Source organism: Branchiostoma belcheri, unplaced genomic scaffold, assembly GCF_001625305.1.
Source record: "Branchiostoma belcheri isolate BF01 breed outbred unplaced genomic scaffold, Haploidv18h27 scaffold78, whole genome shotgun sequence".
NCBI lineage: Eukaryota > Metazoa > Chordata > Leptocardii > Amphioxiformes > Branchiostomatidae > Branchiostoma > Branchiostoma belcheri.
This window is the reverse complement of record NW_017804442.1, coordinates 1,292,933-1,304,953: the sequence shown is the minus strand read 5'-3', so window position 1 is coordinate 1,304,953 and position 12,021 is coordinate 1,292,933. Positions and strand designations below refer to the sequence as shown.

Below are 12,021 nucleotides of genomic sequence, written 5' to 3'. Positions count from 1 at the left end.
GGGACCGGTTGCCTCCCCGTTCCCGGGACCCGTTGCTCCCCATTCCCGGGGCCCCTGCTGTTCCCGTCTCGGGACCCCACTGCACCCACCTACGGGGACCCCCCTTCCTGCTCCCGGGGCTTCGCTGCCCGGCTCCCGAGAAATCGCTTCCCCCGCTCCCGGGACACATTTCGATGTTTTAGGAACACATTTCATTCATAAAAAAAGTAATACATGTTTATACTTCATTCATCGTTTTATTGGTATAAACAGGATCGCCATTTACAGACTGACAAAAATAACGCTCTATGTATAGTGTATACATGTTATGCACTATGCTAACACTATACAATAATGTAACCTGGTACTTTACAAAAATGTGTAGCCGAAACATAGGAACAATAGCTGTTTCCCGAACTAGCCTTCCAGGGACTAGACTTTTAAAATCGTTGGACCCGGTGTAAGAAATTACTAGTAATTAACAGATTTCTCTAACTTTAAAAAGTAAACTAACATCACATCTCATCACAGTCACCTCCAAATAGAAGTCCATTTTAGCAAAAAAATGTCAAAAAGTAACTAATACTGACATATCATCAGGTTAAAAGAGGAAAATAGCCCTCAGATCATGAAAGTGAATGGCGCTTACACAAACAGTCAAAAGACTAAATTTTCAATAAACAAAGAAGGCCTCAAACAAAGTTCTTCAAAATACATGTACGTGTAGCAAAAACATAATGGCAGACCTAACATGAAGTTAAATGAGGCTTGGCAGAAAACAATATCACGTCATTACAAAAAAAGATCTTTTGCTCAGAAATTAATTACATGAACACGTATTCAATTTACAATGTCGTTAAAGATAAGCTGTCGGTTTCGTAAAGTTTGCGTTGTCGCCTGTACAAAATGAGGCTTAGTTGTAGATTGAAGGCCAGGAGGTATGCCCCCCCCCTTGCTTCAGGGGACCATAGCGAAATGTTTTCATCCTGGAAGGACAAACTTCCCCATGTCTGTCTGCGGGATGGCGTGGTGTTGGTGTCGGTTGTGATCGCAGTCAGGCCGGAGCGGCGTGCTGGGCGCGGGGTGCACCCCGGGCGGGAGTGCAGCGGGGCCGGCCTGGGTCGTCGGAGCCTGCCGGGCGCTTTAACACAGCACCCTCGCCTTTAGATCTGAGCCTGGGTGTGCAGTCTGCCTGTTTGCCTCCAGCCTGGCCTGCAGGACATGGACAAACGAAAATCTAAGTCAAAAGTTGAAGGCATTTTTGAATTTCATTTGAAGTTACGTGTACATGTACTAGACGTTTTATAAACAAGCCTGGCAAAGATGCGGACGTCTGTATGGACACATTTCGAGGAGAAGTCATTTATCATTTTTAACGAATGGTTTTAACGTCAGACAACAACAATTTTGTCCAGATGAAAAGGCTCCATTCATCAAGCATCAACGTCTACTTGTTTCTTTTCATTGTAATCATGGGAACAATACAAACACAACATTTCCCTCGGTAATGAAAACAATTCAAATTGTCAAGAGCCTTGTCGGCCTTCGTATGCAAAGATATACATTTGCATAGACTCACACTCTTCTGTGTGACTGCAGTCGCTTTTCTTTCTTTCTTTTCTGAGCTCTCCGACAGCCTGGCGATAAAGTTTCTTCAAATCGTCTCAAAGTATCCCAAATCCGCGCCTGAAAAAAGTACATATGTTCTGAGCAAGATACAAACTATATCGATGTACTTCTAAGAAGAAATAATCAACTATGTTATTAATCAGTAAAAAAATAGTGTACACTTCTTGCCAAAATAAATATTTCTGCCGTAGGCACAACTTAGCCAAGGTTTTTAAACAACATGTTTAAGATATATGTAACGATAGTGCCGTATATATAATAGTATCCTTGTTTTAGCTTACCCTTCCTCCTGTCGGTTTGCTGGTTCGTTGCGGTGTTGTCCTTTCAATGTAGTACAGTCATTTCTTCCGTTGCGAAAACGAAGTAACAGAACGGAACGCCATTTTAGTTCAGGAACATACTAGTAATCTTTGCAAGCCGAGACAAACGTGTTTTGAAAAAGCAAACCGTCGTTGTGACAAAGCAAGATTCAAACGACCCACCAAAACAAAGCATCGCGTCTCTTATTGGCTGGTCCCGGCGAGAGCGAGGTAGGATTGGTCGTCAGTCATATAATCACGTGATCGCGTTCAATACTACAACCATCTTGTTTTTATATTATAGGTTTTAAGTTAAATCGCCTGTGCAGTCTGAACACTTGGATGATAGGATGTTTCTGATTGTGTGAATGTATTTATTTCAAGGCAGACAAATGATCTTCATAATTCTAATTCGTCATGATTACATGGCTTTATTCGTTCTAGAATTACACAACTTGTCGCTCACTAAGTGAAATAAAACCGCACTTCAACTCCAACATAACCTTACTCTTTGTAAATGTATCCAAAATCCACAATTAATGTCATGAGGGTTGACTTGTTTTGCTGGATTTCAGTATTTTACCAGGCATGGGGACGCTGTGAGTTCTCCCTTTGTTTACACAAAGGCTATTCACATAAACGGACGCCATGTCAGACACATCGCAATACACATCGACAGAACTACAATGTAAAGCTTGCATATTATTACCCATACATGTACCTAAAAATCATAACAAACTGATAAGGTCATGTTAGTTCAAACCCCTTTACTCAAGCGTTTGATTACATCATGGTAATGAACCTCACGGATAAACTATTATTTCCAAAATAAAAAAAATTCAGATTTAGACCGGAGTGTAGATTTAGGTCATTTTGACCGAGTAGGTTATATAACCCCAGCGTCGGGGCGCCCTACGCTCAAATGTGCTTTGTCGTATGGACGACATGACGATAAATCAAGCCAAGGACGCATAGGTTCAAATGTTGTATTAACAATCCTTGATCATTCTATATCTGATTTGCTTAGATTAAAATGCTGGCAACTTTGGTTCAAGTAATTATCACCTGAAACATGAATACACGCAGTACCTAATTACCCCTTATTGTTAGCCGCTCCCCAACACACGCCAAGTGTGCGGGGCGTAAATTTCCATGCACGTGCACGGCGAGCACGAATCCGGGAGTGTAAGGAAATATCCGGGGCCGTACACGCGGAGCCCGGAAATCCATGGACGCGACCAGGACACTGCGAATTTCACGGGCGTGTGCGGGACTGGAAACTCTTGGAAACGTGGTTTTTCATGTAGTGCATGTGACGTCACATCAATCCGTCATGTGACGTCACAACCGTCGGTCATGTGACGTCACATTAATCCGTCGATTGACGTCACATCCGTCGGTCAAGTGACGTCAGATCCGTCTGTCATGTGACGTCACATCTGCCCGTCATGTGACGTCACATCCGTCTGTCACGTCTGTCACTTTACCACAGTCACATAGGCGTTGAAAAAACTTGATTTAGATTTCGTTCTGGGAACCTCGTGCAAAATTCTCATTCTCGGAATCAAGAGGTCCCTGGTTCGAGTCCTGACATGCCACCGATCTTGTGCCCTTGGGAAAGGCGCTTTACACGATTTTCCTCACTTCGCTCAGGTGAAAATTCTAGTTCTAGTTCTATACAATACTAAGCAATACCCCTCGCGGGGTCTAGTGCTTAGGGAAGTGGTCGTTCCCCAGCGTGACCGGTGGTGGTGGTGAGGAAAAAATAACAACAAACAAATAATAACAAAAACAAGTGCAATAACTATGTACAGAAGTCATGGCTGGGGATTGGCCACATTCCTACAGCTGGGTACAGCTAGGGAAGCCATAATGACTGGCTACCCCAGCTTTGAAGTGTTCAATTGACTTAGCCATTACCAGATGGTCAGGTAAGGCGTTCCATTCGATCACTGTTCGTGGGAAAAAGCTACCTCTAAAGGTCTCTATTCTACAGTGTAGTGTGTTGAAGCGTAGCTGGTGCCCTCTGGTTGGGTTTGTGTTTTGTATGAGTATTGTATTGTCCACTGTGTTGGTGGCGGCATTAACATAAGTTGAAAAAACTTGAGTGTGCCGTCAACACGTCTTGTGATTAGATTAGATGTTGGAATAAAAACAAATCTTATTTCCCAACTGTTCTTCCCTGTGTAGGTGACATGCAGTTCACCGTTAACGAGCTCCTGGAGTATTTCGACCACCACACGATCAACCGTCTCGACACCAACCACGACCACATGATCAGCTTCCAGGAAATCTTGGATGGCCTGACAGTTGCTGATATTTTTGCGTACTACGATGAAAACGGTACGTGAAAACGACAAGTGCACGTAATCCAGACAACGGGCGTCGCATGTTGTGCTACGTCTACCACATTCTAACGCGTTCAAGCTATGAGAAGCTTCGAACGTGTCCAAACACGTAATCGGGAAGCTTCGAACGTGTTCAAATACGTAATCGGGAAGCTTCGAACGCGCATCTAGAAGCTTCGAACATGTTCAAATACGTATTCGAGAAGCTTCGAACGCGCATATAGAAGCTTCGAACGTGTTCAAACACGTAATTGGGAAGCTTCGAACGCGCGTCTAGAAGCTTCGAACATATTCAAATAGTATTACGTATTCGAGAAGCTTCGAACGCGCATATAGAACCTTCGAACGCACATATAGAAGCTTCGAACGCGCGTCTAGAAGCTTCGAACGAGTTCAAATGATGACAAATTTGACGTTCCCACTGTGAAGTTATTAGTTTGAGCTGGTCTATTATAGAGGTAGATCATTATAGATGCCAAATTAGCTTTAAGTTGGCTATTTTAGCACTCCGTGCATTCAATACCGGGTGAAACACTCGATAACAAACATCGCCAAGATATTTGTTTAACCTGCACTCTTGTTTTTTTTTTTTTACATTTATCAGATGACGGCTTTCTGTACGGTGGAGAAGAGGACAAGATCTACCAGATGTACGCCGCGCAGCTAAACGCCGCAGTAGAACCACTGCTGTGATGTGGCGGTTTTCTTCAGCAGTCAATCAGCACTAAATGACAACTTACACATCTACTAACCTTCCTCCATAGTCTCTAACCCAGTTCTAACCTAGTGTCTTTGGTAGCACCAAGGTGGTCATACCAAACCAAGGAGGTTTAATATGAAAAAAAAATATCGCATGATACTGATTAAAATGCAAATTCTTGCATGCAGTCAAACTTGTGTCTTCTCTTCAGAACATCATCATTTGATAGAATATAACATACATATGTAGCTAAATCAGTGGCTGCCTTATTTGCATAGTCGATGAAAGGATAATGATAATACATAAAGATTAACATCATTTCGCGAAGGTATGAGGCCGTGTAGCAATCCAATGAAATTTTCATTGGGTTCCAAAACAACCTTAAGCCTGGTCTTCCTAAGACCTACCCACATACCAAATAACTTGAGAAAAAAGTCGGAAACGCACTACGTAGACCCCCTTTTTAACCTCCTAGCTCACAGAATGACACGCCATACAATAAACTTAACCCTTGTCCTGCTGACATTCCTGGCACAATATTTTTCAATAATTTCATGTCTTAATTAGATCATAGACCCCCAATTTTTTTTTTTTGCCCTGCGGTGGCGTAGTTACTTCCGGGTTCGTTGCGTGCGTTTGGTCGCGGTGTGAAGCGTTGCACGAGAAATACCCCCAAATCGTACCTATACAGGGTGCTATATAGATGGTACTGTATGTGCAGAACAACAATTGTTGTGCTCCGCAGGACAAGGGTAAGCCACTAAAACCTACCCCTAACATACATAGATCAGATATGAGTTCAGAATAATTATAAACATTGCAGAGGTTAGGTCATGTCAGTTCCTGTAACACACTCAAACCTCCCCCACACGTAATAGCAAACACACAAGTAATTTTTATGGATGACATCAGCGCGCGCATCAATTTTTGCCTGATTTTTGAAAAAAAAATTGTTGCCTTCTGACAGTGGTCAACATATGCCGAAAATGGACAAAGATGTCATGTTGAAAGGAGGATGGCAGATAACTATGAAGAGAGGAGACAAGACAGACATACAGTGATATGTGATGCTGGCTGTGTATATGTGATGTTCCCACTGATTCAAAACCATTTGTACAATGATTGAGTCAAAATTTTAAAATGTAGAAACCTTGTTTTTTTCGGCCCGTCTTGTTTTTTTTCGCCCGCTCGCATTAGGTTTGAAGTCTGAGGAGGATGTCATTCATAAAATTTACTTACTGTGGCCTAACGGTTACCAACGCGCATATTTTTGACAAGTGGCATTTGGACTACAGCGCTCGGATAAGAAGCACTATGTGGTCAGTTTTTCTCCTGTGTTTGGTCGGGTTTTCCCAGCACGCCCCAGCGGCTGTTGTTCCAGGGATTTTCCAAGGTTAGTCCCACTTCTAGTCTTGAGCTTCTATTAGTAGTTCTGGACATGGATTTCTTGAATCGGTGATGTGCGGTTAGCCTCTACCAGGCTTCAGAAGGCAAGCTGTTGGAAAGAGTAGAAATTGGCCAAATAGACATATGACATGCCAGGGGAGTTCGTCTGCTAAAGGAGAACTCTAGGAGCGAACTGCACTTCTTTAGCGGACTAATACCCTGTCTGTTATCTGTCTAGATGCCAAATCCGTGTTATGGACCACAGGAGGAATAGCTACGAACAAACTTGTATGCTTTTATTTTTTTTTATTTATTTATTTCTGTATTCTTTAACCAGGGTGGCACTACTCAGTGACATAGCACTGCTTTACAGAGTGGCCCTGGGTACAACACATATATACACGGCAATACAACTGTTACAATATATATACCAAAACAATGTCATAATCGTGATCCATTACTCGTAATCGGGGTCATGCCAGGTCTTAAGGGAGGGAAGTCAGAGGTCACGTAATTGAGAATAAAGTGTTCTGAACGTCTGCTAAATGTGGACCCTATATTTAAGTGAAGTCATCAAAGTCCTGGTAGAGGCTAGGCCTGCGTTAGTAAATACGTGAATTGGCGTACTAGAATCAACGAGGTGCTATTGACAAACATGCACCAGAGTTTGAATATCTCTGAATCCCCGCTGACACGGACACACCTGCCGCACGCAAGGACGTTGCCATGGCAACAGGATAACCTACAGGCCTCACGTATCTCTTGATGGAAGTCGGGAGGGTTCCTGGCCAATATTTGCGGACGGAACTCCAGTCGTTCAGTCATATAAATGTACTCTGCGTCAATGGTTAGAATTAAGAACAAACAGACATTTTCTCATATAAGATTGCTGCATTTGCTGAAGATGATAAATGGCTGAACAGATGGAACTGCTCTCAGAAAAGTGGTTTCAACACTTAATAAGGTTAAAAATCACCAAATTAGACCCTGTGTCTATATTAAGTATTTACGTAATGTACATCTTTCTCTTAGCCTGAGTGTCAGCCTTGTTAGCTTGCGGGGAGCGGTAGCCTCTACCAGGCTTCGGGAGGCGACTGGAAAGAGTAGAATCGGCCAAATAGAGAGTGATAAGCATGCCAAGGGAGTTTGTCCGTTGAGAGAACATTTCGCCGCACCCCGGGTTCAAACTCCCTTGGCATGGTTATTTCTCTATTTGGCCAACTTCTACTCTTTCCAGCCGCTTCCCCAAGCCTGATAGAGGCTCGAGAGCGGATCTTGGGGAGCGGACGAAAGCTAACAAGGCTGACACTCAGGTTATCTTTCTCGTTATGTCCTTTGGCGTTTTACCTAGCATATGTTTTTCAAGCTCAAGTAATACCGAACGTGAAGTGTTGAAAAAAGCACATTTGGCACCCGCAAATGATACCCTTTTTTATCTCAACATGCAAACAACACAATACATAGTGGTGACGCACTCATCACAAAACATGGGCAACGTCCAGGTAACAAGAAAACAGAGTTTTAATATGATCATAAAATTAATATAGAACTACAAATCAGTTATCAAATCGAATTTAGCTATTAAGATTATAAAATTAATACAGAACTATAAATCAGTTATTAAATCGCTTTATGACTTTGTCGCTTTATGACTTCAATCGCTTTATACCCGTTTATGACTTTGATTTGGTCACTAGGCCCTCAGTACGCATGCCCCGGGGTGATGTGTGATGTCTGGTGCCCGTTCGGTCATGTGCAAGACGACAATGGATGTGACACTTGCGCCTGTAACAACGGTAAGAGCCAGGGAACATACGTCGTACGACGTCATCTCGAATTTAGAACCCAAGCTTGTATAAGCGGCACTAAACTTTTTTTTGTTACATAGTATACTCTGTTTTGTTTGTAATATCTAAATCATAGAACACTTCTCTTTTGATATATTACTGTATGTATGGGGTCTAGTTTTCAGCGCACTACTTTACGACTATTTGTATGACCATTGTATTTATGTTAAATGTTAAGTGGGGCTGTAAAATAAGTTGTATAACTTGAGTTCAGTCCCACTTCGTCCTTGTATTTGAATTGTTTTATTCAATAAAAAAAATTTAGAACCCCCAAAATAGGCGAAGCGTTCTAGTGCCCTGATTAAGGGGGAGGGGCAAAAAATCGAACATCAATATTTCTCCCTGAAAATTTATGTGCCACCATAACCTACTACAAGGTACACAGATCTGGTAATCTTGTTTCAATATCGCTCCTCTATGAAAAATTATGAGTCTTAAAACTCCTATGCCGCTGGACTAGGATGAAGTCTACATGAGTAGTAATTGCACGTACTAGTAATCACACAGTAGATTGACAGCCGTTTCTGTTTTGTTTAGCCCCCCAGTCGCTATGCACCCCCGTGATGTGTGACATGTACTGCCCCAACGGCTGGGCGCAAGACGAAAACGGATGTGACGTCTGCAGCTGTGACGACAGTAAGTGTCGTGTGTTTTCACGTGACGTCATCGCTAAGGTCCGCCGCCATCTTGTATTTCAGTGTCTCGCATAGTAACTATGCATAGAGTCTTTGGAACCCAGAAATTCTTCTCCACTCTCTCAAACACTCGAAAGATTGGCGATAAAACACACACAGATTGTCTGCACATGTCTCACGATATATTTGATTGGAAGGCAAAAGGCCACAAAAATGGCGGGCAACATTCAACCGCGACCTCTTTACTGATGTGTAACATAAAGCAAGTGATCAGACAAACAAAAGACCCCCCCCCCCAGACGCATTCGGATGTGAAGATGGAAATGACAATGCATTCATCTATAAAATGAACACCCAACTTCGGGTAGGGATGGGACTATTTTCAGTAGTAATCACATGTAACTACGCAAAACTACGAAAACCACGCTTTCCTTTTTCAGCACTCGGTTCCAGTGCGGAAAGTGGCTTCAGCACTGGACTTCCAGTGCTGAATGACCTTCGAACCTCCTGCCGCCATTCTGCCGCGCTTTCAGCACTGGTAACCGAGTGCTGACAGGATTCTGGCACTGGAACACCAGTGCTGAAAGGATTTCAGCACTGGTGTTCCAGTGAAAGGATTTCAGCACTGGAAACCGAGTGGTCAGACAACGTTCAGCACTGGAACACCAGTGGTGAGGGCGCTTCAGCACTGGAAAAAGGCCGTTCAGCACTGGAACACCAGTGCTCGGCTCTCGTCGGTACTGGACGTCCAGTGCTGACGCCGTTTTGTCCATTGAATCAGCACTGGAACACTAGTGCGGAAGGCGTGGCTTTCGTATACTTGCTGTAACTACAGTGAATTGACAGTCCGGTTCTGTTTTGTTTAGCCCCACAGCCGCTATGCAGCCCCGTGATGTGTGAGATGTACTGTCCCAATGGCTGGGCGCAGGACGAGAACGGATGTGACGTCTGCAGCTGTGACGTCTGTAAGTGTAACGTGGCGTCATTTCCGCCGCCACCTTGTATTTTAATGAATAGTATAGTAACGATAGAGTCTTTGGAACAAAGGAAGTCTTAGCCACTCTTTCAAATAATTGACATATTCAGGAAGAATTTTCGACAAACAAGAAAAACTATCAACTCATCGATATTTTAATCATTCCTACGCCCATCTTCAGAAGGGATGACCCACTCGTTGCAGACACGTGACCTCTAGAACATGTGACGTAACTTGATATGTTTTCGGCCTCCCCCTCCAGCCGGATCAAAGTGCCCGCCGCTGCCGTGTGACGTCTGGTGTCCCTACGGTCACGTGCAGGACGACAACGGTTGCGACACTTGCATGTGCAACGGTAGGAACCCCCCCCCCTTTTCCCAGATTTCAATAAGGAGGTTCTAACTATACGATTAAGCCGTAAACCATCCCATACGCGAAGGAAACGTACCACTAGTCGCACTCTCAACTCCAAGCAGATATTGTAGTAGCTTTGCAACATAGCAATTAAACCAACTATAGGAACTGTGGTTGACCACGCCCACGATATGTCACATATGTAGCCGTCCTTCGTCGTACCCGAACCTAAGAGCCCTTTTCGCAGCCGCTTCCAGTAGCCGATTCTAGCACCCAATTCGGCACCAAGAATAATAAAACAAATTATGTTTTTTAATGTTTGCAGAGGCGCCAGTGTGCCCAGACGTCATGTGCGGCCTCTGGTGTCCGAACGGAGTACTGCAGGACGAGAATGGTTGCGACACCTGCCGCTGCGACTGTAAGTCTGAACTCAGCAAATCAGCTGTGATTCTAACACTTCCCGGTACATGTTTAAAGTTAAAACTTTTGATCCAACACAAAAATCATCTCACCTAGAGCTTTCGACCAATCACCCTGGTCTTCCTCAGTAGACTGACCCAGTGAGACTTGTCACGTGGCTTCTTTGACGTGTGACTTCAGCACTGGGTCAAAGGTATCTGGTAGGCGATGTCGGCCCCCGTCGCGGTTCAATGAAGGGTAATGGGCCCTGATGCATATGGCTTCCTTCACCCCTCTCAAGAAATAGTCTTGTTCAGTGTCTAAAATCCTTACAGTATCAAGTGAAACAAAATGTCCGGGTGACTCTATGTGGATGCGTTGAGACACCTCTGAACTGGCAGAGCTAGGCCATGTATGTTCTTGAAACCTGGCTTTTAAAGACCACTCTGTTTCAGACTTCCCGGTATAGTTTGCTTTCCCCACCCCACTCAGGTGTACAATGGTTACCTGACTTTGGTTGGGGAAGTAAAAGGTGGTAGAAGGAGAAGGGTTAGCTTTGCGTGCCCTAGACCCACACTGCCCCTTCCGCCTTAAAGACACTACCGTTTTACGGAAGTATTGTTTTGGGTGGCAGAGCTGTGGGTTTGTGTGTCTGTTTGCTCGAGGAGGTTGACAGCATGTGGGTGGGTGGGTGTCAGATTGACAAACATGACTGCAAGGAGGTCAAAGGTGTCAGAATCTTGCCGATTAAGAGGTCGACATGGGGAATGCCATTTTTGTTTGTTTATTTGCACATACATAAAACAAAAACAATACAGAAAGTAAATATACTAATCGAACGAAACAGAAGATGTGCTGGAGGAGAATAACTAATGCAACCTAGGTGCCAAACGGCTACATTAGCAGGCTGAAGGTTAAAAAAAAGAAAATCATTTTCGATGTAAAAGCCTTAGTAGGCTCTCTCTAGTGTATCATTCTATCACCTTTTTAGCTGATTGAAGTCAGAGGGAAACTGTTAATACATGTTTGTGACGTTTTTAACCCTTGTCCTGCTGACATTCCTGGCACAGTATTTTTCAATAATTTCATGTCTTAATTAGATCATAGACCCCCAATTTTTTTTGCCCTGCAGTGGCATAGTTACTTCCGCATTTGTTGCGTTTCACTGAAGTGTGATGCGTTGCACGAGAAATAACCCCCAAATTGTAGCTACACAGAATGCTATACAGATGGTGCTGTATGTGCAAAATAGCAATTGTTGTGCTCCGCAGGACAAATTTGTTTTGACGTTTGTTTTCCCTGAATGTATTGAATGTTTCTCCAGGGGACGGGCTGATGGTCGGGTAGGCTGTGTCACGTGACCTCTGACGTGGAGTAACCATGGTGACCAGCACCGGGTTATCGACTTTCACATCAGCTGAAAACTTCTACGTAATAAACGGTCTATCACTCATATCATATGGTCGTCT

The 12,021-nt window shown here is 43.7% G+C and overlaps 2 protein-coding genes across 3 annotated transcripts in view; both read left to right on the top strand.

Annotated features, from left to right (window-relative positions):
- LOC109485714 overlaps window positions 1-5,112 on the top strand; it is a 17,316-nt gene extending 12,204 nt beyond the window's left edge. Inside the window, exons 14-15 of the mRNA XM_019789379.1 lie at window positions 4,098-4,250; window positions 4,860-5,112. Of these exons, the coding sequence (XP_019644938.1) occupies window positions 4,098-4,250; window positions 4,860-4,948 (242 nt within the window). The 3' untranslated portion in view covers window positions 4,949-5,112. The remainder of the gene's footprint in view (window positions 1-4,097; window positions 4,251-4,859) is intronic.
- A 1,108-nt stretch (window positions 5,113-6,220) lies between these two features.
- Window positions 6,221-12,005, top strand: LOC109485777 (antistasin-like). Of its 2 annotated transcripts, XM_019789462.1 has the most exons (7): window positions 6,221-6,348; window positions 8,039-8,137; window positions 8,726-8,824; window positions 9,690-9,788; window positions 10,062-10,154; window positions 10,479-10,571; window positions 11,877-12,005. In XM_019789462.1, the coding sequence occupies exons 1-7, from the start codon at window positions 6,270-6,272 to the stop codon at window positions 11,897-11,899; spliced, it is 585 nt and encodes a 194-aa protein (XP_019645021.1). In that variant the 5' UTR covers window positions 6,221-6,269; the 3' UTR covers window positions 11,900-12,005. The 2 variants fall into 2 exon arrangements, with proteins under 2 accessions (XP_019645021.1, XP_019645022.1); XM_019789463.1 differs by lacking the exon at window positions 9,690-9,788.
- Window positions 12,006-12,021: the final 16 nt, after the last annotated feature.